This window comes from Falco naumanni, chromosome 7 (assembly GCF_017639655.2).
Source record: "Falco naumanni isolate bFalNau1 chromosome 7, bFalNau1.pat, whole genome shotgun sequence".
Taxonomy (NCBI): Eukaryota; Metazoa; Chordata; class Aves; order Falconiformes; family Falconidae; genus Falco; species Falco naumanni.
The window spans coordinates 11,981,510-12,007,038 of NC_054060.1; the positions used below are offsets into that span (position 1 = coordinate 11,981,510).

Below are 25,529 nucleotides of genomic sequence, written 5' to 3' on the forward strand. Positions count from 1 at the left end.
GACGGAGCTGAGACCCGGGGGGCGGCGGCAGCCGGCAGCGCGTCCCGGGCCGGGTGCTCCGCGGCCCCATGGCCCAGCGTATCCTGGCGCTGGCGGCCGAGGAGGTCCCCGAGCGGCTGCAGGAGGCCCTGCAGAGCCTGGGGGAGGGCGAGGTGCGCGGGTGTCCCGCGGGTGGGCCCTGTGTGCGGCGGGGGCGCGCCGCCGGGCCTGTCGGGCTGGCGGAGGCGGCTTCTCAGGTGAAGTGCAGCTCACGGCGTCCCCTTCTCTTTGCAGCTGGGCGACATGGTGACAAAGCAGGCCCTGAAGGGGAGGGAGACGGCAGCTTTGCTAAGAGGGATCTTCAAAGGTGGGTGATCTCCGAGGAGGGCTGTGGCCCCAGCCCGGCTGGTTGCCGATGGGCCGGTGGGTTACAGGCCGGCTGGGTGAGGGGGGTTGTCAGCAGCACAAGGAAGAGTCACTTTTGGTAAAAACCAGCTAGTCAGGGCTGTCACAGGGAAACATGACAGCCAAAAATAGACGTGGGGAAACAGGAAATGGGACTAATGTATTTTTAATGAACCTGCTGTGAGTGGGCTTTAATTTTGGGAGCCTTTAGGTGCCTTGAAGTAGGACTGAGCCGGTCAGCTGAGACTTAATTGCCAAACTGATTCTGCTTAACATTGTGACACTTCCTGATCTCCAGCAGCAGGCCGAGTGAACCGTAGGGTGTGATAAGAGTTGAGTGCTTCTGCTATTCTATCCAAGAGATTCTTAATTTCTGTGCTGTTTATTTTATCTGTTTTGCCAGATAACATAGGGAGTTGTAGTCAGGTGACAGTTTAGCCCTGCTAATTCCCTGCTGTTTCGCAACACGTTGTTACTTGATTAACTTTTTTTCCATTCTTTGTTTTCCTTATTTTCTTGTTATAAGGCTCCCCCTGTTCCCAGCAAAATGGTGTTCTCAGGAGGCTTCAGGTTTACAAGCACTGCATCCCACTAGTGGAGTCAGGGGACCTGCATTTGGGCAAGGTGTCTGAAATCATAGGACTTCTGATGCTGGAGGTAGAAGCTCCTTTGGGCTGGCTTTCCTGGGCTCTGCTGGGTATCATTTAATATGTAGATTGAGATGCTTCAGAACTAGGCCACTGAGGAAAATGGGTTGTGTCCTTTCCCTGGATCTGCCCTGGACTAAGTTAGCTCGTGTTGGAATTTGTGGTGTGTGTAAATATGATTATCTTTGGATATTTACACTTGGACTCGAAACTCCAAACCTGTAATTACATTATCTTTATTTATTGCTCTGTTCTATAAAGGACAGTATAAAATAGAGACCTCAGGGCTGAATTTCCCTTTTAAGGGCACATTTAACTTTAAGAAATGTTGTCCTTTGCTATTTGTTGGTAATGGTTTGAACATGTGTGTGTAATTCTGTGCACTGCCTCAGGCTCTTTCACATTTTTATATCTTCTCCCAGTCTCGCCAGCTGCCAGGCCATGCATTGGCTGAGCTTGCCACCCTGTTTGTTGATGTTATTAAAGGCGGCAGCCTGTCTAACGGGAAATCCTTGGAGTTGTTTTCCACTGTTCTCACTGCGTTGGCCAGTTCGAATGAGAGCCTAGCTTATGGGAAAGGTAACACCTCTCAGTTTCTTCATAGCCTGACCTTCCTTCCTCTGGAATCAGGTCCTAAAAGACTGTTGCTTTTTCAGGTGAACTGAATGGGGAAGACTTTAAGAAACAGCTGATAAATACCCTCTGCTCCAGCAAGTACGTACGTTGCATGGCAAAACAGTGTGCTTCATGCTATGCTTTGAAAAAGACATGATGATGAGCTGGATGTCACTGTCTGTGTCCTGTTCTATCATCTTTGAACCTGTGCCCTCTGTGACAGTGTCTTCTCTGGCTGGGAAGGCAAGGCAACACCCTGTTCCCAGATCTTGTGTAAGAGTTGCATGAACTGGTCTCAGGAAGTGCCTATTTGTACTCGTTTCTTAGGTTTTGTGGGGGCTGGGACAGTTCAGAACCATTGTAAGTCTGGGTGGTTAGGGTGGCAGTGGTGATTTCTGGTGGAAATCTGGCTTCTAGTCTTAATATCAGAACATAACGGAAATGGTGACATTGAATGATTTTGTAGGAGGAAGGAAGGGCTAAGCGATAATTCTGCTCACTTTCAATTTTCTGACATTTTTGTATTACTAGGTGGGATCCTCGGAGCGTAATACATCTTGCCAACATGTTCAGGTAATTCTTTTTCCCTTCAACGTCAACACTTTCTTGTGCTGTGGTCATGTCCTGTCTCACATGTAGTTTGGGGCAGGTATGAATAGAAGGTCTGACCATACCAGGCACAGCCCCATGGATGGCTGGTCAGTGAACACCACATTGGATCCACTGGGATACAAAACACAGCTGAGCAGGCGTTCCCCAAAGACTGAGCATGGCATCATGTTTTTTATTCCCTGTGTGGGTGAGCTTTAGCAAATCAACAATACATTAATGAGCAAGCATAATGTGGAGAATGTCTAAGCACCGAAAGTTGAAGAATATCCTGGGACAGTGGTAGGGTATTGAGGGATCTGTGGCAACCACTTCTGGTGAGGAATTTGGGAGCGCTCGCTGCCTGTCTGCACTAGGACCCTCTGTCTAGTTATGGGTTGAACCTGCTGTGGGATTCTGAAGGAAATCAGTAAAAGTGATTAGGCTGCATCTTTGTTTCAACAGGGATATTCCATTATCAGGAGAGGAGCTGCAGTTTGTGGTGGAAAAGATCCTCAGGATGTTCTCCAAGTTAGACCTGCAGGAAATTCCCCCTCTGGTCTATCAGCTGTTGCTGCTTTCTGCAAAGGTAAAAGCTTACAGGAGCTGGCCTCCCCCCAAGGATATACCATGAGAAAAAAACATGTATAGGATGAATTTTAGCAGGGATTCTGGTTGTTCCTAAACTGTGCTGTGGGGAGCAGGACACAACAGGACATCTGCAGGGTTTTTTTTCTCTAAATCCTGAAGCTGACTGCTGAGAGAAAGGTACAATCTTGACCTTCATTGTGAGGAAAGAAGGAAACCTTTGGGAAATAAGGGATGAGCACAGACCTAACAGACAGCAGAGAGGATTGTTTTTTTCAGTGTTCTGAAGTGTGAGTTTGCTTACTCTCTGGTCTACACGCTGTGATAATAGCTCATGCAGTATGACTGTCTTCAGGGTCGTAGTCTGACTTGTACTAGAAATGTGTCAGCTCCTGTGCTCTTCCTGCAAGCAGTCTGCCAATCACCTTTGACAGGGTGATCTGGCTCTTGCTTGCTTCATTTGTGACTGAGACAATGCCAGAATGATCCAGCCAAAGACAAATTGTATGTGTGTTACAGGAGGTCATTTGGGTACACTGGCCAAAATGTATTGTTAGATTTAAGGTTAGGAGTTTGAAAGCCTTCCCAATTGATTATAACATAAAGGATCCTTTCTAATTGATAACAACTTCAAAAAAACCCAGAACATCTGAGAGCTTCAGCTCCTTCCAGCTTTTCAATAAGTGCGGTCAAAAGAAATATGCAAACTAGACTAGAGTCACTTCATCTGGAAATGAGCCACACAGGAGCTCTCTCCCACCTCGGTGATTTATGAAGGGAAATGAAGGATACCATAACATTTGTAATTGGTGTGGGAATAGAGTGTAGTGGCTTAATGTAATGTCCTGCCTTGCAGGGCAGTAAGAAGACTGTTTTAGAAGGAATCATCAGTTTTTTCGATCAGTTGGATAAGAGACAAAAGGAAGAACAGAGGGTTCCACAGTAAGTTCTTTCTCTGTCATCCCCTTTCTTTACTACCGGGGTATTTGTAGTTACCTTGGTCCTGCCCAGGGTTCCTTGAGTTTGAATTGTTAAACCTTGTACACGTATGTCCTTCTTGATACATAATAAATTATTTATGGCTTTGCATGGCTTTTTTTTCCTGATAAAACTTACAGATCAGTGGACCTTGAGGTCACCACAATGTCCCTAGACCAACTCCGCCATGTGGAAGGCACCGTTATTCTCCATATTGTCTCTGTTATGAACCTGGATCAGGACCTAGGAGAGGAACTAATCAGACACCTAAAGGTAGGACAGAGATGGAGCAGGCACTGTTCTTGAAGATGCTGTAGCAGGGTTTTTAAAACTGAATTGGCTATCTGTAGAAGGGATTTAATAATTTTTATGATTCCAGTCATGTTCTCTTTAATAAATGCTATGGTATGTTTGAAAAGGCATGTGACTGATAGCTTCCCTGAACTTGCAGGATGCTGCAGTTGAAGATAACAAGCTTTCTGACTGTTGCTTGCCGTTTTCTAGGCTGAGCAACAGAAGGACCCTGCTAGAGCCCTGTGTCCCTTCAGCGTGGCTCTTTTGCTATCAGTTGCAGTAAAACACAGACTGCAAGAGCAGGTATGTAGGTGATAAGCTTGCAGAGAATTTCCATGGGGATGTACACTGCGCTCCTTCTGAAGGAAATAGAGCATGGTTAGTTCATAGTCCCATCGGAATGAGACTTAAAATGGTTTCAGGATGCTTGTGGGGAGGCAGTTAGATCATTGTACACTGTAGTTTACTGAAGACTATAAAGATCCCAGAGCAATATCAGGATTTTCCAGAGTTGTGATCCCTATGGGTTGGTATTGTAGGATTGGAGAAAAGCAATGTCTTCTTTTTCTAAAGTTTTGGCTATGTGGTGGCCACCTGAAGAGCATCTGGCAGCAAGTTACGCTCCGTGAAGCACTTAATGAGGTTGGTATATTTGTCCTGAGAAAGAAGTGAGTTAAGATTTTTGGCAGGCTATACTGGAACTTGTGGTCTGGCTGGTCCTCTTACTGGAGCATACCCAACACTGTGCAGGACCCATTTCAAAGATCATTTCCTCACACTCAATTATTTTATGTTCCAGATATTTAATTTCTTGAAAACATCAATCACAAGAAGCTGCAAGGACCTGCAGTTCCTTCAGGCCTCCAAGTTTCTGCAGGATTTGTTTCCTCAACAATATGATGTAACCACTGTAATTCTGGAAGTGGTGAAAAATAGGTGAGTTGTTGCCATGTGCTGCAGAACACTCAATGGGCTTTGCCGGGGGGAATGCCCTGGGATGCTAAATACTGCTGACCAGGTGCCGACAGAGAACAGCGTCAAAATCCAAAGTTTTTATCTCAGTTTCATATTGGTGAATTAAAAAAGCAACAAAATGCAGCTGTATAAATCTGTCCCCTCTACCCCAGATCTCAGCATCTGGTGGTACAAAGGACTAAATTGGTCAGAATCCTATCTTACCGGTGGAGCAGCTGATGGTATGAGCCATGCTGCTGCTGTAGTTTATGTTCTGATCAAGTGATAGGTTGAGTGATAGGCTCACTGTTTTCTTCCCCAACATGGTGAGTCCTTTTAACATCCTGTGGGATAGCTGTGTGATCTGTCACCAGTTGTCCTTCAGCTTGATGAGAGGCATTCCTCTTCTGCCTTCCTCTCTGACTTGAAGATCTCAGGATCAGTAGGATATTTGTGCATCTGACTGTAGCCTGCTGTCATGTTCAGATCAGACTTGAGAGCACGTCATTTTCTATAGCAAGGAAACCTTTGGACTGGAAAGGAAGTCTGATGGTTGGAGAACCAGGACTACGAGATGTATTGTGCTGAGCACCTGTCCGTCAGCTTAAAGGCAGTCATGGGGTTGTGAGGGATGTCATCTTCCCTGACATGATCAAGCATTCCTCATTGCTGCTTTGGACCCTGGAATGACTGCAGAAGATCTTACTTTAGATTGCTCTGATCTAAACCTGTTCCGTGACTTAAGTTGTTTCTTTCCTGGTCTGTTTAATGTTTTCCTTAGTGCATTTGGCTGGGACCATGTTACTCAGGGCCTGGTGGATCTTGGCTTCAGCCTAATGGAATCATATGAACCAAAAAAGCTCTTTGGAGGAAAAGCTGCTGATACCAGTTATGGCCTTTCAAAAATGCCAGCCCAGCAGGCTGGCAGACTAGGAGCAAGTATCCTGCTGGAAACATTTAAGGTAGTGTATGTTTTGGAGAGTTTTTCTTGGGTGGGGAGGGAACTCCATTCTTATTCTCTCTTGGTAAATGATTTCAAAATCTTGCCTGCTGTATCCATCATGAGTGTTTCACAAACAATACTAGATTTAGTCTCCTGTTTGCCCCTGTCCAGATGGAAGAGGTGATCCTCATAAAGACCTAACCCTGATCTGTTCCAGTCACCACAATACTTGTGTAATCCCTATTACAGTTTCCAAGAAACTGCAGAGAAGGTAGGGTAGAGAAATTCAGAGGTACAAAGAAAATCTCAGAGGTGGGATTGAAACCAGCATCTGCACTGAAGTGGTAAATTTGCATCCCGCAGACAATTTGACCCATTATGTTCCAAGTGTATTGTGTGTGCCTCTCTGATGTGCTGGTTCTGACTGGCCTGGGATAAAATCTGAATCAACCTGTGTGAATTCAGCTGAAAGGGGACTTCTAGCAACCACTCCCAGCTAACCTGTCAGATCTGGATTTGCTTTGTACTGCATGATACCTGTGCTGTGAGGTACAGGAATATTTTAAATATATGCAGGTTTTGATTTTTTTTTTTTTATTGTTCTTTCTCATTTCAGGTTCATGAGCCCATCAGAAGTGATATTCTTGAGCAGGTCTTGAACAGAGTCCTCACAAAAGCAGCATCTCCTGTCAGCCACTACATAGGTAACAAGAAAGAGAAAGACATGTGTCCTGCTCTGTGGACACTCAGAACGTAGCTTCTCGGAACAAGTTATAGAATCATAGAATAGTTTGGGTTGGAAGGGACCTTTAAAGGTCATCTAGTCCAACCCCCCTGCAGTGAGCAGGGACATCTTCACTACATCAGGTTGCTCAGAGCCCTATCCAGGCTGACCTTGAATGTTTCCAGGATTGGGGAATCTACCACCTCTCTGGGCAAACCCGTTCCAGTGTTTCACCACCCTCATTGTAAAATATTTCTTCTTTACGTCTAGTCTAAATCTACCTTCTTTTAGTTTAAAACCTTTGTCTCTTGTCCTGTTGCAACACCCTGCTGAAAAGGTTTGTCCCCATCTTTCTTATAAATAACCTCCTTGAAGTATGGAAAGGTCATAAGGTCTCCCAGGAACCTTCTCTTCTCCAGACTGAACAACCCTAACTCTCTCAGCCTGTCTTCATAGGAAAGGTGCTCCATCCCTCTGATCATTTTTGTGGCCCTCCTCTGGACCCACTCCAACAGGTCCATGTTTTTTTCTGTGCTGAGGATCCCAGAGCTGGATGCAGTACTCCAGGTGGGGTGTCACCAGAGCAGAGTGGAGGGACAGAATCACCTCCCTTGACCTGCTGGTCATGCTTTTGATACCACCCAGGGTATGGTTCGCTTTCTGAAGTTCCTGCTGAAGTGACCTGAAGCCAAAAAAATCAGTTGTTCCTTCCCCTCTTACTGAGATGTCTGCTGCAGTGATTCATTGCAGGTGAAAAATATGTTTGCAGGCAGTTGCCATGGAACAGCTGACACGCAGAAAGTTGGTATCTGTCAGTCAGTAACTTCTTGCACTTCTAGCCTTGTCCTCCTCATCCTTGGGTAGGCGCTTGAGAGTCACTGGGGCTGCTAAGATGCCTGTGCTGCCACCTCTTCTTTTACACCTCAGTGCCCTCTGGTGGGGTGAGGCCCTTCAGCAGGGTTGTGAGCATTTTGCCTGCAGCAGAAGTAGGTTTGCGATGCTCATCCTACCGCGACCTCTCTGTGTAATGGAAGTGCTTTGATTATTCTGTAATTGTTATCTCTATAAGACATCTCTTGCTCAGAATTTTCTGGCCCCTTGGCAGCGGCTGTTCTTTTTGTCCTTTTATTTTACAGACTTGCTGTCCAATATCGTTGTGTCTGCTCCTCTTGTGCTTCAGACTTCATCCTCCAAAGTCACAGAGACCTTTGACAATTTGTCCTTTCTGCCCATTGATACAGTGCAAGGGCTCCTCCGGGCAGTACAGGTAAAGCTTTGCATTTCTCCATGAATATCCTTGCTAGTTTAGTTCCAGTGACAGCTCTAGGCCACAATTATATGCATGATCTAATAACCCTCCTTGTAAAATAAACCTTCATACTCTGCTGTAGGTTGTTCAGTGTAGCGTGGGACTGTTCTTCAAGCATGGATTTGCATGTGCCCTCTAGCAGAAAGCATATGGTGTGGTCTGGAATAGTACCAAAACTGTTCCGTGCTGACCTTTCATCTGGAAGATGCCCAGATGCTGCACACTGTAGAAAACTAAGTATACAGGGTTTAGCTGAACAGCTGTAGCTGTCATGATGATTTTTCTTCTTCCAAGCTACAAGTCAGTATTTCTCTTTGCCTGGGCTGAGATATTGAGCCTGGCGATAAACTTTTGCCTGCTTTGTCCAATCTGGAGATAACAGTTCTTTCCCCAAACCTTTGCACTGTGTCCTCACTAACCTGCTAAGGTGTCTCGCTGCTACAGCTCTCTTGGTTTAATTTTGTATTGTTTTAACATGTTTTGGTTCTCCTACTGTACTGATGACAGTATTAGAAATGCAGGGCCAGATGGGCCTGAGGAAGATGAGCTCATATGCCCCAAGGGCTTGGCATGCCTTAGTGCTTTTCTCTCCAAACTGTTACCTTCCTTTCCAGCCTCTGCTGAAAGTCAGCATGTCAGTGAGGGACTCCCTGATACTTGTTCTCCAAAAAGCTATCTTTTCCAGGTAAGCTGGGAAGGGGATTCTTTGAAAAGATTTCTACAAATCATTTATGTTTTTGGAGCAGAAATATTTTTTGTTTATTTTGGCTGTCATCTTACTATGTTCTTCCCGTAACAAGGTGGTGATGTCTCCTACCCCTTTAGCATAGGACTGGAATACAGTCATAGCTCTACTGAACTGAGACACAAATTCCAACCCCCAGCTGAATGAGCTTTGGAAATTCAGAAAGCTGTTGGGAACTCCAAATAAGCAGGCAAAATTAAAACCAATTCCAACATGTGTCTACACAGCTGAGTACCTCCAGATGCTAGGAAGGAACCACTGATCAGAATGCTGAGCTGCCACCTTCCCTCTGATCCCTTACAAGGTGGTAGAGAAGCAGGCTTGTTGTCTTGGTAATGCTTTGAGCAAACCATCCTTCTGTCTTCATAATGTTGTGATCGTAGGCTGGATTTTGTTGGGCAGTGGCTGCCTGGCTATGAATACGGAATTCATAATTTAGGATTATTATTCAAGGCAAGGGATGTGGTCCTGGGAAAGACCCAGGGTTTCAGCGAGCAAAGCAAAACACCAGCTTTTTGCGAGGAACTTTCCAACTCCGAACTCCGTGAGACTCTCCCATTCCAGTTTTCAGGGGACATTTAATGCTTGGATCTTGGGCTGGGGTTCTCCCTCAGTGTGAGCATTGCAAGGATAGAAAGGAAATCAAATGTTGTAAGAGTATTGAGCAAGGGAGTTCCCAGCAAACTGTCAAACTTAACTACTTGGGACTGCGCTGCCCTCTTGGGGAATACAGTTCCACTGGGCCCAGTCACTGTATTTGTGGACCCTTTTTCATTGCTGAGTTGATCTTGTATTTATTTCTGAGCTTCTTGCTTCCATTTTTCCTTAAGCTTCTCTTTTCTCCTTCTGACTTGCAGGCAGCTCGATGCTCGTAAAGCTGCGGTTGCTGGCTTTTTGCTTCTGTTAAGAAATTTTAAGGTTCTGGGCAGCTTGTCCTCTTCCCAGTGCAGCCAGGCCATTGGTGCCTCTCAGGTAAGTGCTGTTCTGCAGTCCCTGGTGTGCACGTATGAGGCAGTCTTGTGTCTTATATGCACTGTTTGCAACAACTCAGGAGTGGAGTGCTTCCCCAAAATGGAAATAAAACTTCAGTAAGGATTAGTCCTGGAAGGAAAAGTTTGGAAAATACAGTGTGTGAGAAGCTGGCCTAGGGATGTTGCTTCTCAGAGTCATTTTCTCTTACAGCACCGATATTGTGGGGAGCGTTCACACTGCTCCGTGATGATGATAAAGAGCCTGGCAGCACACTAAGGACTATTTCAGTGGTGGTTTAGGGGACAGGACCCTTATCATCTCGCTTCTGTGTTGTGATATTTGAGAATCGTAATGTGACTAACATTCCTTCTCAGGTCCAGGCAGATGTCCATGCCTGCTATAATTCTGCAGCTAATGAGGCCTTCTGCCTTGAAATCCTGGGCAGCCTGAGGCGATGTTTGAGCCAGCAAGCGGATGTTCGTCTCATGTTATATGAGGTAAACACAGTTTCTTCAATCTCCTTTTAAACAGCCACTAGCTCTTCTGCAGTCTGGTTCTACTGTAGCCCCAGGTAAATAATGATCACATTATTGTGGAAAACAACCTATCATGTCAGTTATGTTCTTCATGGGACACATGTACCAAGGACTATGTGTTGAGGTTTTTTCAATCCTTCTGCTTCTTTTTATTTTGGACCACTATAAGCCCAAAGACACGTCGATGTATCTTCCTCATCTCATATGTTGCTTAAGAACAAAAATGTGTCAAGGTCTTTCTTCCCGCAGTGGCCTAGGAAATGGGAAGTGTGTTTGGTGCCCTGTGAGTGTTATGACAGGCATTGGACAGATGCAGAGTTGCTGGGAGTTAATGATGGGCTACAGAGAAAACCTTGACCGGGTAGTATGGGGAAACTTCCTTAGAGACTGCATCAGGAATCTGGCTTTTCTCCTCTTCCTTTTGCAAGTTTCTATAAAGGCTTGTCTGTCCCTTAGATTTCGTGTGACAAATGGCCTAATATAAAGAGCCATTTCTGGGTGCGTATCTTAGGTCCTGAGGTAACTGTGGGGTGCCACCTCGAGAAAAAACACCAGCTGAGGTCAGAGAGATTTTGTTTCCTTATTGACTTGGTTGGACTTGACCTTTGGTGAACTGCAAGTTTTGGGTATGCTCGTCACTGTTGCTATAAGACTTGTGCTTGCTTTATCCGTCCACTGAGTTTTCTCAGTTTGAAGGATTTTTTTGCCTCCTACAGTTTCCCCACTGGCTTGTTTTGCCTTTGAAGCAGGATTTCACAGTTTGAAGTTGGATCTAGTGTTAGTGTTAAATAGCAGTGAAAGTCACTCTGGGCCTGATGCCACCGCTGCTAGGGAGATACAGCTTGTGAGAGGGCCCCTGTGAGGAAATTCATACGCTTTCTGATTCATACCTTCTTTCTGTGGTGCCTTTGCTTTGCCAGGTATGGGGGTTTACACTGAGCACATTGTTACTTCCTCATGGTTCCTTGCAGTGCCAAAGGGTCATTGCTGTCTTACGAGACCAACTTATTATGCATGTGGTTCGTTTTCTTTGTTGTGTAAGCCAACTTGTCCGTCCTTCCTTCCTGTCTTCAGGGTTTTTATGACGTCCTTCGGAGGAACTCCCAGCTGGCCAGCTCTATAATGGAAACGCTCTTGTCCCAGGTAAATGCTATGTGGCATGGCTGCAGAGACTAAGAATTCTGCACTGCAACCAGTATAGCAAGCAATTCAGTTTAAATATTGGGGAAATAGTTCTCCCTTACACTGGAAATATGTTTAAGCACTGTGGCACCTCTCCAAGGTGTTCAGATCCCTGCTATGTTGAGAGAGCAGACTAGGTAAACATCTGGAGACAGGTTCATATCCTATCACAGGGTGGAAGAGAAAGAATCTCTTGGAGCCCTTTCCAACCCTTCAGTTCTGAGATGTTGTGAGAAGTGTGAGCCCAGAAAAGTGCTTTGTGCACTCCCTGTTCCTTAGCAGTGCACAGCAGTTACCCTCCCATGCTTCCCCAAGGATGTGTGCTGACACAGTAATTATTATTGCTGTCCTCCCATCAGGAGAATACCCAAGTCCATGTAGGATCTGGGAGGATTAACTCATCCCCCAACACTGTTGCTCATGGCAACAAGACAATCACATTTCTTCAATCCATTGGACAGGCAGTGCTTTCTTTGAGACAAGTAATTTTCTTCCCTTTAATCATCTGTAGAGTTCATGCTGACTAATTCCAGCTTTCCCATGACAGTATAGGGTCTGAGAAAGGAACACGAACAGAGCCAAGACAGCTTTTGGGTAGCAGAGGGCACTTAATGGGAACTTGGTGTAAATGTATAAATTTTTATAGCATCATTATATATATATATATATCACTTTCCTTTGGTTCTGATCCTATATCAGTACTTGGAGCATATCTCCTTCCTGTGATGTGGCGAACAGCCAGGAATTGGTGCAAGCATGGTCTCTCATGCATTTGTTTTAGTGCCAAGTGTAGCCTCCATAACTGCCTGCATCCTTAGGCCAGGAGGCTGGGTGCCATAACAGGACCTAGCGCTCAGTACAGGTGACGGGTAGCAGAAGCCATTTTTCTCACCATTTAAAGGATGTGTAACACTGCAGGTGAAGTGCAAGTGATGCTGCATGTGGAGGCAAGACAGCAGCAAGTAGTCAGATAAACTTTTTTTAGGGCAGGGACATGTCCTGGCTGTGAGGTACATCAGCAACTCAAGAGGGGATTTTAATCGCTAATAGAGCAGATGATGTGGCTAATGTACATGTACAGCGCCATTATTATAGTGCCAATTTTCGCTCTGTAGAATGGAGTACAAAGATTATCGTATTCCGTTTTCAAACAACCTAAGAGGCTCAGTTACCAAGTAACTGGTTATTTTTATTTCTTGGTTTTTTGTGACAGCTAAAGCAATATTACTTGCCCCAGCCAGACCTCCTGCCTCCACTGAAACTTGAGGGATGTATTATGGCTCAAGGAGATCAAATCTTTCTGCAAGAACCACTGGTGAGAGCTATACTGGCTGGCCACAGCTGCAAGCTTGTCTGTTACATAGCATTTTGGTTGTGCTGCTATGAACTGAATACCTTGTGTTTCTTCAGCCTTTTCTAGCCTGGAGCAATTCTTTTAATGACAGTAGAGCTGGGCATCTCACCCCTGCCTCAGGCTGTCTATTAGAGCTCTACTAGCATAGTGGTTTAGGGGGACCTGTGTGAAAATTGCTCTAGGAATAGTATAGTTCTGTTATCCTCTGTTGAGCTCACCCTGGGTGTCTTTTTTCTCTCCTTCAACTTAATTCCACATAAAATAGTCTTGCAGTGTGTGTGTGTAGCACGGGGAAGAATCTGCCCTTTGGTTTTGCTCCTTTGAAATTGTTGGAGATGAGACCTCAACGATTAATTGCATTTCTGAGGGAACAAATTCAAATTAATCACTTTGTTTTCCCCTAAGGAAGCTTCCATGCTGTCCTGCAGTAGGAAACATGTCCCTCTTCCCAGAAAGAGAGCAGACACTTCATTCAGCTAGAGTGAGAACCCTTTTGGAAATTCCCTTTCCGTCTCCTTCAGCAGCTGAGGTAGCTGGGTTGAGGGAGCAGTGGGAGTTACGTTTTTACATCCCATATAGATGAGCTGAGGCAAACAGTGTTGTCTGAAGCTAGAAGTGGGTCGCTGTGTATAGGATTACAGATCCCCTCATTCCGGGAGTGAGGCATATTCTTGAGACTCACACGAACCTCCAAAGGCAGCTATGGCTCTTTGCATCCAACTGTAGTAGTATGGCCTGTGTCCACTTCTGCCAGCAACATGCAACTAGAAGGCTGAGTGTGACTGTGTGGCTGCTTTTTTCAGGCCCATCTGCTCTGCTGTATCCAACACTGTCTTGCCTGGTATAAGAGCACTGTGCATCTATGCCAAGGAGCTGAAGATGACGAGGAGGAGAAGGAGGATGTGGGATTTGAGCAAAACTTTGAAGATATGCTAGAATCTGTCACACGACGAATGATCAAGAGCGAGTTGGAAGACTTTGAACTGGTAAATCAGATTTTCATTTTGACTCAGTGGAAGAAGACACTGAGTTCTTGTCAGGTTTTGAAAAGATTTTTCACTTGTTTCCTTTACCACCTAGGATAAATCGGCAGATTTTTCTCTGTCTTCTGGTGTCGGCGTGAAGAATAACATCTATGCCATTCAGGTGATGGGAATTTGTGAGGTCCTGATTGAGTACAATTTCAGCATAGGGAATTTCAGGTAAAACACCAAAACTTACCCTCCAGCCTTAGCTGTGCTATACTGTGCCTAGCTCTTCCGAGTGCAGCCTCATTGCAAGCACAGGATAATAGTGCCAACACAGAATCAGAACGATGTTTTCTGAGTGTGAGTGCCTTGTGGCAGAGGCATTCACAGAACCTTGAGGAGTGTCTTCCTTTTCAATGTTTTGTATTGTGGGAGATGGGATGTGACATTCTGTAGAAGATCAGGTCAAAGAGGAGTGTTACTGTTAGGAAGGTGGGGAGATGTCATAGGTCACAGTTTTACCATTTAGAAAGCGCCATTGTGTAATTTGGCAACTGAAGCTTCAAACGGGAAACTGTAAGACTGGATTTTCTCCATTAATGCTTTCTACTACTTTCTTGCAGTAAGAACAAGTTTGAGGATGTCCTAGGCCTGTTTACATGTTACAACAAACTCTCTGAAATCCTGAAGGAGAAAGCTGGAAAGAACAAATCTACCTTGGGCAACAAAACTGCACGGAGCTTCCTGTCCATGGGTTTTGTATCTACTCTGCTCACAGCTCTGTTCAGGTGAGAAGCTGTCACATCTGGAGTAGCTTTAAGGCCTATTCACAAGCTGCTTTTGTGGTGTCTGAATGCTGGCTGTCTTGTGCACTGCGTACACAGTACACAGGCATTTTCATTTCTGTACAAAGCATGTGTGGTAACAGCACTTGTTGTCTAGAAAGCATCATAGTCCAAGCAGGAAACAGAGCTGTGCAACTCCTGGTACTGACAAAGCAGCTTTTCTGGACCTTGCTTATGACTTGTAAGACCTCAGAGAGTCTCTGCTCTTCTAGTCCTGGGCTGTTCCCCAGACAACAAACTCCAGTGTTTGAGCTCCAGTCCTCTATGGAACAGAGCCAGACATCAATCCAAGCCATGTTTGTTAGTGTATTTGGAAAGGCTGGTGGAACTTTATCCTCTGAGTGGTCACTACAAGCTACCAAAACAAAGGGTCTTTTCCACCCTGCATTCAGGTAATTATTTTAGTTGTAAATGTGTATTTAGATTTTGAATCTTATAGGCCATCGCTGCATTTTATCAGTGCATCCTTAATTCTGTGACAGTGCTCTTGATTCTTCAGGGACAATGCCCAAAGCCATGAGGAGAGCCTGGCAGTTCTGCGCTCCAGCACAGAGTTCCTGCGCTATGCTGTCAGTGTAGCTCTGCAGAAGGTGCAGCAGCTGGAGGAGACAGGACAAACTGATGGACCAGATGGACAAAATCCTGAGAAGATTTTTCAGAACCTCTGCAAAATCACACGGTGGGTCACTGTGGCACGTGAACACATCAGCCCTAAAAAGCAGCAATGCATTTTGGGGATTTTGGATTCTCAGCTAGGGTTTTGAAAGAAGAATGCTGTCTATAACTGTTCCAAACAGTTATTATTACTGGGTTGAGATCATTGCCTTTCTTTGCTCCTGAGAAATCAAGTGGAGGCACTACAGTTTCTGTGCCGGAGTGAGTGATACAGCTCTAATAATGGTACTTGGCCTGGAAGAATCAAACACCATCAAACTCTCATTTTCAGCCTCTTTCTGACTTTTGGTTCATTGCTTATTGTCACAGAGGAGGTAGGATAGTTACAGGCTGGATTCTTGAGGCCTCTGGGATACAATGAAGTTAAAATTCACTTCTAGCTACAGTATAAAACAGATAAGAGGGAAACAAGCCTTAGAAAACGTTTGTTTAGGACTTTTGCAAGATGCTTGAAGACATTCATGCATCTAATTCTTTGGAAATCCAAGAATGTTAACCACGTAAATGTCTTTTGGGATCTAGGTCATATCTGCATGGGGTCTTTTCAGATCCCAGTCAGTAGAGAGCACAAAATGCAAATTACCCCTGCCATGAATAATGCCTGTTTTGTGTCTCGCCCCAAATAATAGTGGCTATTTTTGTTGCAGTCATTAGGACTACATGTGAGCTACATGTTTTGCGTGATTGGACACTGAAGTAGAATAAGATCATCTGTGCAGGCGACAGAACTAATGAGAAGAAAGGAGAGGGAACAAAAAAGGGAAGGAGTGGGCTTAGGGGAGCAGGAGAAAGATGTTTGCCTACAAATAGAAGTGTCTCTTTTGGGCCAAACAATTTTGCTTTCTTCAAAGCTTTTCACTTTGCTTTGCCTGCCTTTACCTTTCTGATTTTATTTATGTAAAGCTCTATAGTGATAATCTGACATTTCACAGATTCAAACTGCCAAAATAAAAGCTGTTTTTGTCACTGACGGATTTGACACCAGTGGTCAGTGTTTGGGTAGTCTGAGACAAAAGGAAAGCCGGGTGGAAGAAAAGAGTGTATAAAGACAGACTTGAAATGGGATTGGAAGGTCCCTTGGCACCTGGAAAGAATTAAATTATTTAGCTGTGCAGGAAGAATGCAGTAGCTGTTTTGCTGACACGGAAACAAAATCTTCTTAAAAATAAATCTTTTCTCCCTCCACTTTCCTATAGGAAAAACCCTTCCAATTTAGTTACATTAAAAATACAATCCTAAGAGTAGAATCTGTGATTAGCCCTGTTCTAGTTCTTGCACTGTGCAGCCAGCTTAACTGGAGCATGTGATGTTAACTTATCTCCCATCCCATAGGGTTCTGCTTTGGAAGTACACTACAATTCCTACTGTTTTTGAAGAACCAGGGAAGAAGAAGGGCAAAAGCATTTCACTTCTGTGCTTGGAAGGTTTGCTGCGGATCTTCAACACAGTGCAGCAGCTGTACACTGCCAGGATCCCCCAGTTTCTACAAGCACTGGGTAGGCACACGGTACAATTCTGGTCTGGTTTCTAGCCTTCATGTTCCTGTCCACATGGGCGCAGTTATGGACCCGGTGCCCTCTATCCATAACTAGGGAGAGGTGGGGGTCTGGTCCTTGTTTCTCAGTAACAAGGTGGGCTTAACAGCATTGATTTGCACACCCGAGGCAAGTTTCAGAGTTATCTTTACCTGCTTTTATAGACCCCTCAGTCTGTCAGCAGAGGGTATAGCATTTGTCTATTTGAAGTTTGCCTTTAACGGATTTTTGTGCTCACCATGGTTTTGCACTCTGTATTCCTCCTCTAGCTGTGAGCAGTTGCAATCTTTCCCACTTTTGGAAATAAATCCTGTATTCTGCTCTTGGCATTTAGCTTTTTTCTGCACCTCTCTGTCTCTGCCAGATATTACTGATGGTGACGCAGAAGAAACGGATATTAATGTCACAGAGAAAGCTGCCTTCCAGATCCGACAGTTTCAGGTAGGTACCACTGTGTGCTGCAAGTGTTCCAAAGCGCTGATAATTCTGGCAGAAAATGCTGCTAGCTCTCTGTTGCTTGACCACAGCATGAGTATGTGGTAGCAGCTGTGACACTGATTCACTGACAGTTCAGAAAAGTTTCTGATCCCTAAAGAAAGCTCTTTCAGGGTGCTGTGCAGAACTGGATCAAAGTGTGCATGTATTTACAGAGCTATACGGTCCTCCAGTGCCGCATAAACGTACCCGAGTATTATGAAAGGCACATACCTGGGCTTCTGTGTAAGCACTCATCACAAAACCCAGCATTTGCTTTTTAGAAAAGTCCCCTTTTTGTATTCTTTGTCATTCTCCTTGTTGCCAATTCCTTTATCTGCTGCAGCTTGTAGTTATTTGCTTCTTAAAATGGCCCTGCAACAAGCATGCATGCTCAGGGACTCTGTCTTTCCTTCTCATGATCAGAGGTCCCTGGTGAACCAGTTCAGCAGTCCTGAAGATGACTTTAACTCCAAGGAAGCACAGTCACTCATCACAGTTCTCTCCACTTTGTCCAAACTCCTGGATCCGGCTTCTCAGCAGGTACTTCACGACCTTTATGGAGTGGCAGGAATGGGTGTCATGGCCATAGGTGTGGGAAGATTACCAGATTCGGTTGACATCTGAGGCCTCTGACATGTGTGCATGTTCTGCCTTCTGCAGACCACACCATGTCAAAGGGACAGGTTTGTTACATTGTCAAGCATTCTCCTGTCACACACCCGCAAGGACAGTTAAGAACAAGTTGTCTTTGCACCCTACTTCTGCACATTCTGGCCTGCCTTAGGGCACCTGGAGTCTGAATGGCTTGTTCACCTGAGCTATGGTATGGCTTCCACATGGGAGTAGAGGCAAAAAAAGCCAGCAGACTCGTGACCAGCCCAAACTAGCTGAGTGCCTAATTCCTTCCGTGCAAGGAGGCATTTTCTCAACTGTCCCGATTTTACAAGCTAGGGACTGCACTAAGAGTGTGCCAGAAGTCTGGAGTCATCATTTATCTTAAATTAAATGGAGCTGTTATTCTGTCCAAGGGAATGTATAGGTGTTCCCCTGTCCTGGATCTCAGCTTTTCACTTCTTAGTAAGTTAAGTGTCCCTTGTGGAACTTCGCAGAGCATGGCTGGGTGCCTTTCTGCCAGAAGGGGACTCTGCCCATCTTCCTTTGCTGTGATTCATTGTCTTGAATTTTATTTATTTTTATTATTAGTTTTGTGCTTCAAATTCTGTTTCAAAACCATGATATCTTTTCTCCCCTTATACAGTTCCTTCAATTCCTGACTTGGACAGCCAAAGTTTGCAAAGAAAATGCTCTCGGTAAGTAAGCTTTGGGGAGCATGTTTAGATGTGGTGTGTCAGGTCTGATATTAGAATCTGAGATGCTCTGCTCTTGTCTGTCCTGGTTTTACCTTTTCGTTACAGATACCAGGCCCTGTTCTGTGGCAGAACGCCATGACACTGTGGTTATTAGCACAAGTATTAGGGAAGAAACTTCATCTCTCTAAATATTAGTGTTGCTGAAGAAAGAGAAGCCACTTACTTACTTGACTTTTCTCCCTTGTTATTTAGCACATCTGTTGCTCAGATCTGGATTTACACTCTGGAAAGAGAGCACTGTGGGAAGAGTTTGTATTGCGCTTCCTCAGTGCTTCTGGTCATCATTTTTCTATGACCTGAGGGCTCCAGTGAGCCATACTTCCTCTTGCAGTATTATATGGGATGCCCGATGTTGTAAACTCAGCTTTTGTGGCTGTGGTATTTTGATAGGATTTTCACCTACTGTGTATCATTTCTGGGAATGCAGCCTGTTAAATTCGTATTGAATCTGAGTCTTTCCCTCACTGGATGCCTGATGTTCCTAAATAGCTAGGGGAGCTGTGCACCTAGTAATGTGTTGTTTTCTTTTCCCATCCCCACAGAGGATATCGCTTGCTGTAAGGGTTTGCTGTCTCTGCTCTTCAGTCTCCATGTTCTATACAAGAGTCCTGTCAGTCTGCTGCGTGAACTCGCGCAAGACATCCATGCTTGCCTGGGAGACATAGATCAGGTATGATGCAGAAGCAGCCTAATTCTTCATCATTTAGTGCTGTCAGGGCAGAATTGAGCACATCTCCAGCACAAACTATGTGACAGCAGCTGAAGTTTTACTCATCAGAATTTGTTTTCTCTCCTCTGACCAGGACATAGAAGTGGAGAGTCAGTCCCATTTTGCCATAGTGAATGCCAAGACTGCAGCCCCTACTGTCTGTGTGAGTCAAAATATTGTGTATGGAAAAACCTGTAGTGTCCAGGGCTACTCTGCCACGAGTGGCTTGTAGGTTCCTGTTCTGTCAAACTCCAAAGACCTCTTTTGTTATTGATATTTCTGTCTTAGCTGCTGGTTCTGAGTCAGGCGGATAAGGTCCTTGAAGAGGTGGATTGGCTTATCAAGAAACTCACCAGTCTGGGATCAGACACATCAGGTAATAAAAGTGGTCCACTTCTTACTGTTACACCTTTGTCAAAAACAGATGAAGACAGAGAGCAAAAAGATCTTTTGGGATTTTGGGGTAGCATCATCTGAGGGCAGGTTAAACCCTCCCTTGAGCTGGTTCCACGCGAACAATGTAAGACAGAGTGTGTTGTCACAAAATCCCTCCGGCGATTATTTTCCCTGTGCCATGCTGGTGCTTTGTGCACCAGACAAAGGTGGTCTTTCGTGCCTCCCACCTGCATAATTGGATTAATTAGACATACATTCACCAGGTATTAATCTCTTCTAGAAGACTCTTCTCAAGCATCAAACCAAACTCAGGCTCTGGAGAAAGGTGTAATTCTGCAGCTGGGAACTCTGCTGACAGTTTATCATGAGCTGGTACAGACAGCACTCCCTGCAGGGAGCTGTGTGGACACGCTGCTGAGAAGCCTCAGCAAGACATACGCAATTCTCACCTCCCTCATCAAACATGTGAGTGCTGCTGTGCTGACAGGGGACTGGCTAGGATCTAAAAACTTTTCCCCCATCTGCTACAGCAAGCTCACAGTGACCCCTGGCAGCAGCTATGCTCAGGACTGGCTGTTGATCTCTTGCAGGAGTTGAGTCATTCCTTTAGCTTTCGTGCCCTCAATTTTGTGACCTTTCTGAGCAGTGATAGTTGTGCCAGTGGAGGTAAAGGAAAGCTGCTCTCCAGCTGAATTTGGCTGTGCGTGTCTTGGACTGGCTCTTTCCAGTGTACCTTGTCGGTTCCCCTGTATGCAGCAGTGTGCCATGATGGACAGCACTAGCAGGGTTCTCGCAGTGCTCCGCAGTCCTGCCCTAGCCACTCATTCCTATCTAAGGCTGGAAGCATCAGACCTGGCCACTGGGAGCTCGTTTTAGACAAGGTGGTGAATACCCCAGAGGGCTCTCAGCTCTAGGAATGCAGACATGGCATCTGGGATGTAGCAGGCCACTGGGGAGGATAATTCTCGCAAATTCTGCCCTTGCCACTGTGCCATTGGATAAGCTGCTTTGAGCCCTGCCTGGAAGTACATGTTGCAGGATGGGAACAGTGTACCTAGAAGAGACTCTGTCATGTTTTCCTTGCAGTATATCCAAGCTTGTCGCAGTACCTCCAATACGATTCCCGGAAGGCTGGAAAAACTGGTGAGTGTGAGCAAATTGCTGGAGGGAATGGCTCATTGCCTTAAGTTAGGAGTAACGCCAACCTCTCTGCTTCTTCGCAGGTGAAGCTCTCGGGTTCCCATTTGACCCCACAGTGTTACTCATTCATTACATATGTACAGGTAAGGCCTACATTAACTGGCAAAATCACAGTCAATCTGAAGCTGAGTGCTGTTATCAACTGCAGGATATGGGCACCTTTGGGGATTATTAATCCTCTTGACATGACTTGAGTTTCCTACCGTTCAAGCTTTACCATGTCAAATAATAGCATAAGACATTTGAGCACCATTGGGACCGAGCGTGCTGCTTTCTGCTTGAGCAGGGAAGGAAGAGTGTTTGAGGAGCTGGTTTTTAGTTGGTTTTTTTTCCCCCCTCTGTTCATGTGGCGTTTTTTTGGATGACGTTAGTACTGCTGTTAACCACAATGGCAAATAAAGGTCAACAACACTGCAGTCACCACAGTGTAAAATAATGTGGGTGCCAAAGACTGCAGTGCCAGAGATGGGGATTTAGCTGCTTGGAGAGGAATCGGATGCTGGAGTGAGGACCACAAGAACTGTACAAGAGGGGTAGCATATTGGGGAGGGTGGAGGGGTGTGCAGAGCTAGCATTCCTGGCGACTTCTCACACATTTCTGAATGTATAAATTATGACGTTCATTTTATTTTCCTTCTTTTTTTGAGATTACTTCCAGTTCCATCCTTCTTGTATCACTACCTTTCTGTCATCTAGCTGGTAATGCTGTTAGCTGGCCAGAGCAAAGACTTCTCTGGCTTTTCTTCCCTGCTTATCCTCTAATACCACATCTTTTGGCATCCTCCTCCAGAACATCCACAGTGAGAGCTTAAGCTTTGCAGAAGAGAAGAAAAGGAAGAAAGAGGATGAAGCTGCTGCAATCTCCACAGTCATGGTAAGATTGACTCGCTCTCTATTAGAATATGGGCTGTATTTGAACTTGGGATCCTACCTCAAGGCTTGTGTTACCTGGTGGCTTCTTACAAATCACCAATGACAAATTGTCATTTGGGCCCTTAAGTAAAAATCAAATTTAATCTGCCTTAACTTCAGAGAGAAGTATAAAAAACCTCAAACAAACAAATAAAAAACAACCAGAAAAAGCCAAGAAAAATGCCACCTTCGCTAAATGCAGCCTAAAAGCCACAGACATGAAATAAAGGTCAAGTCTGGATAGTCTGTCTTGCCTGGTATTTTATCATTTGGGGTAAGCTATGAAATTACAGAAATGGGCTAACTTACTGGAACCAATAGTGCACTCTGTTTCAGTGTTTCTTAATTTTCTTAGTACATTTAAAGATGAAGTAGTGGATTCTGCTAAAGCAAGGCAGTTGAGAATAACTGGATGATTTGGTTGGGAACAATTGAGCCAGCTGGTAGGTTCCGGGTCTTTTACGTCCTTTGTGCTCCCAGCCAGCGTTTCCTCTGTCTCATCAGTTGTCCCAGACATTCCTGTGATCTTAAGGGTTTAAAAGCCACAAGCATGATCTTCCCAGTAATTTCCTGAGTGTGTAGAAATGGGCTGAAATGCTGCATGTACTTTTTTTTACCACTGTCGCCATGGGAAACAAACATTAGTGGTGGTAAATAAACAGGACAAAAATATGGTGAAACATCAACGTGCTCATTGCATGGAAGGTATATGCTTGTGACGCCTTTGCAGAGCTGGAGCAGAGAACTCTTGCCCTGATGGCTGTCAGGCATATCAGGGCTGTGGACTGCAGGCAAAGTACAAAAGAATAGATGGGAGAGCCTTGCTGCAGAACCATCGTGAGAGCCAATTTTAGAACCAGTAACAACACTGGCAGGGCTTGCTGGGACAGGACTGGTATGGAGCAAGGCTACTGAAGACACTTTTCTAAACTGGGAGTGTTGTGGTCTTCATGTCATGCTACAGTGTCATTGTTCACTTCCAAATCTGCTCTGTCACACTTCCTTCTGCGTTCCAGGCTAAGGTGCTTCGGGACACCAAGCCAATCCCAAACCTGATTTTTGCAATAGAGCAGTATGAGAAGTTCCTTATCCATCTCTCCAAGAAAACAAAGGTAACATAAAGCAGAGCTCTTCTGTGACCTAAACTCAGTGGAACAGTGGGATCAATGGCATGGTGGGGGGCTATTGCTGGTCCACCTTTCAAAGTTTCTGTTAATGTTCAGATTAAGAAGGTGTAAGGACCTTGCACCTCTGTCGGCCTTTGCCCAAGCTCATGGCCCAACACTACTGAATTACTGCCATGCTGATGCCAGCAGGTGCCAATGGCAGTACTGCCGGTGACCTAACATCGTGTGGTTTCTGGCTGAGCAAAAACTTGCCCACTTAACGCCAGCTGCCTAGAGACATGTACCATGATGAGGTACATCATGAGACTGAGAGACACGGGCAATCACTTGGCTTTTAGGAAAACAAAAATGGGCCACAGGATTGTGTGGAGGCAGGTGCTTTGTCACCTACCTTTTGCTTCAGTCCTGCATTATTACTGTGATGGGTTCTGTTCCAGTGCTGTGCAAAGGACTAGGCAGTGTAGAAAACTAAGATGCTAATAGCATAATGTCCTCTCCCGCTGGTTGCTGCAGGTGAACTTGATGCAATACATGAAGCTAAGCACCTCCCGGGACTTCCGCATCAACGCATCCATGCTAGACAGCGCGTTACGAGAGCGTAACACAAGGGATGCTGAAAACGAGCCAGACAACGACCAGGTTAGAACTCATTTAGCTGCTTTTACTGATAGATTTCCTCCTCTTCTGAGGCCAGCTGTGTTTGTCAGCTGTGCAGGCAAATGTGAAGTTAGGACAGTTTGTCTTCCCTGGATTAGCTCTAACACCTAACCTGATACAAAGGAGTAAACAGTTAGTCTGGCTAACACCCCCTTGCCTTGAGTAACCTCTATTTCCATGCACCAGTTGTCTGTATCTCTGGTCTTAGGGAAGTGAGACTGCTCTTAACACCTTGTTGTTTGCCTTAGCAAGCAGAGTGGTCTATCAGCGTTACCTCTGAGGACCTACTGGCTTGCCGGGACCAGACCTTTGCAGCGTGGTGGTGTTTTGCACCATGGAAAGTGGTTTTGCATCCAGGCTGACTTTTGTAAATCAACACCTGGCAGAGCAAACTCTGCAGGGTATAATTCTCCTCAGACCCACCTCCTCTACCAGATAGTGCTGGCGAAAGTAGCGCAACCTGTGCTGGATAAAAAAAATAAACAATTTACTTTGCTGATTGTCCAGGTTTTTATTGGTGCTTCTGTCCATATTTTCCTGAGTGTTTCAACAACCCAAACCCCAGCACAAACGGTCCCTCTCCTGTGCCATTGATAATCTGTGGTCTAAGTTCCAGTATTAATTGGGGTGGGGTGGGGGTTCTATAGGGAAAGTCTCAGTGGGTGAGATGAGTTGCATAGGCAGGTCATTTTGTTAGGGAGGAAGAGAGTCAAATCCTGTTCTGTACATCTGGTTTCTTGCTTTACGTAAACATTGCTTAGACTAATCACACAAAACCAATCACATTGTGTACTGCTGCTGTCTCCCACCCCCTCCAGAGCAGCACAGCGGAGCAGACAGATGAGAACCAGGAACCCAAAAAGAAGAGACAGCGAAAAAAGTAAAGCTGGGGTTGCTGCTGCCGCCTCCTCCCACAGCGCCTGTGGCAGACTCGCCTTGGTCTTGGGACAACTGCGTGTACAGAGCTGATGGCAAGAGAAACAACCAGCCAAGTACTCGTATGACTTCCTCCTTTGTGCCCACGGGTGCGCAAGCAGCGCTTCTGGCCCCGTCTTGGGTTTTACAGCTGGCTGCTGCCCTCAGAAGCACCTCTGCTCTTCGAAGGTGCTGCTATCAAAATCTTCTTCCCCACCAACATCCCTTCTTACAGCAAAAAGGAAACTGAGTGACCGGGATCAGTCCTTGCCAAAATATCACCTTCTGAAAGGACAGCCAGGCCCTGGCACGCAATCTGGACAATTGTCATTCTGGCACTCTAGCGTCATTATTTCTTCTCCAGTGAACCTTTGGTTATTTCAATTAGCTGGTATATATCCAGAGCTTCTCCTGGAAGACAATGGGACAATCAGTTCCCTGCATTCTGCAGTACAGAGACTGCGTAACATAAGAGAGTGACGGTCATGATTTGCTTTAGTTCAGAGCGCATAGCACAAAAAGCCCTAAATTTATTCAAAGTTCTGCTTTGTGCGGTGGTGTGAACACAACAGCCAGCACCAGTAGGAAGCTGGAAACAGGAGCTGTTCTGCCTTGGAGTCGAAGCTGCCTGCTGGGGGCAGCTCCTGAGAAGCAGAGAGGCAACAGCTTCCTGGGGCGAGGCTGGTTTTGCTGTTGTGTTTTTGCTGACCTTGATGCAATGCACTTGTTTAATTTGCCTTGTTCTTGGTGAAAACAGAAGTGCCTTTTTTGCCCGCAGAACAAAAGTCCTGTTTCTAAAAGCACCCTTTGTCTGTAACCTCCTAATAAAAGTTCCTTAAGGGTGGGCAATATATACAAAGTTGTTGAGGTGCCTCATGTCGGAAAGGCAGCAATGCGACCTGGTGCACAGGAGGGCTCAAAGCAAAGGTG

General features: G+C 45.4%; 2 protein-coding genes across 4 annotated transcripts in view; one reads left to right on the top strand and one right to left on the bottom strand.

Moving 5' to 3' along the window:
• On the top strand, positions 1-25,447 carry FANCI (FA complementation group I). Of its 2 annotated transcripts, none has more exons than XM_040601149.1 (37): positions 1-152; positions 274-346; positions 911-1,041; positions 1,454-1,610; positions 1,688-1,745; positions 2,178-2,219; positions 2,700-2,823; positions 3,679-3,764; positions 3,941-4,073; positions 4,305-4,397; positions 4,894-5,030; positions 5,830-6,010; positions 6,608-6,695; positions 7,852-7,982; positions 8,639-8,709; positions 9,627-9,741; positions 10,116-10,238; positions 11,352-11,420; positions 12,673-12,774; positions 13,617-13,799; positions 13,894-14,015; positions 14,405-14,569; positions 15,126-15,305; positions 16,634-16,797; positions 17,201-17,277; positions 17,737-17,853; positions 18,572-18,623; positions 19,226-19,353; positions 19,487-19,555; positions 19,681-19,768; positions 20,069-20,253; positions 20,875-20,931; positions 21,012-21,071; positions 21,779-21,862; positions 22,917-23,012; positions 23,541-23,666; positions 24,503-25,447. In XM_040601149.1, the coding sequence occupies exons 1-37, from the start codon at positions 69-71 to the stop codon at positions 24,566-24,568; spliced, it is 4,017 nt and encodes a 1,338-aa protein (XP_040457083.1). In that variant the 5' UTR covers positions 1-68; the 3' UTR covers positions 24,569-25,447. The 2 variants fall into 2 exon arrangements, with proteins under 2 accessions (XP_040457083.1, XP_040457084.1); XM_040601150.1 differs by having other exon boundaries at positions 20,072-20,253.
• Positions 24,181-25,529, bottom strand: part of POLG (DNA polymerase gamma, catalytic subunit) — an 11,154-nt gene continuing 9,805 nt past the window's right edge. For both annotated transcript variants that reach the window (XM_040601152.1, XM_040601151.1), the window contains exon 23: positions 24,181-25,010. In XM_040601152.1, coding sequence (XP_040457086.1) covers positions 24,949-25,010 — 62 coding nt within the window. In that variant the 3' untranslated portion in view covers positions 24,181-24,948. The remainder of the gene's footprint in view (positions 25,011-25,529) is intronic.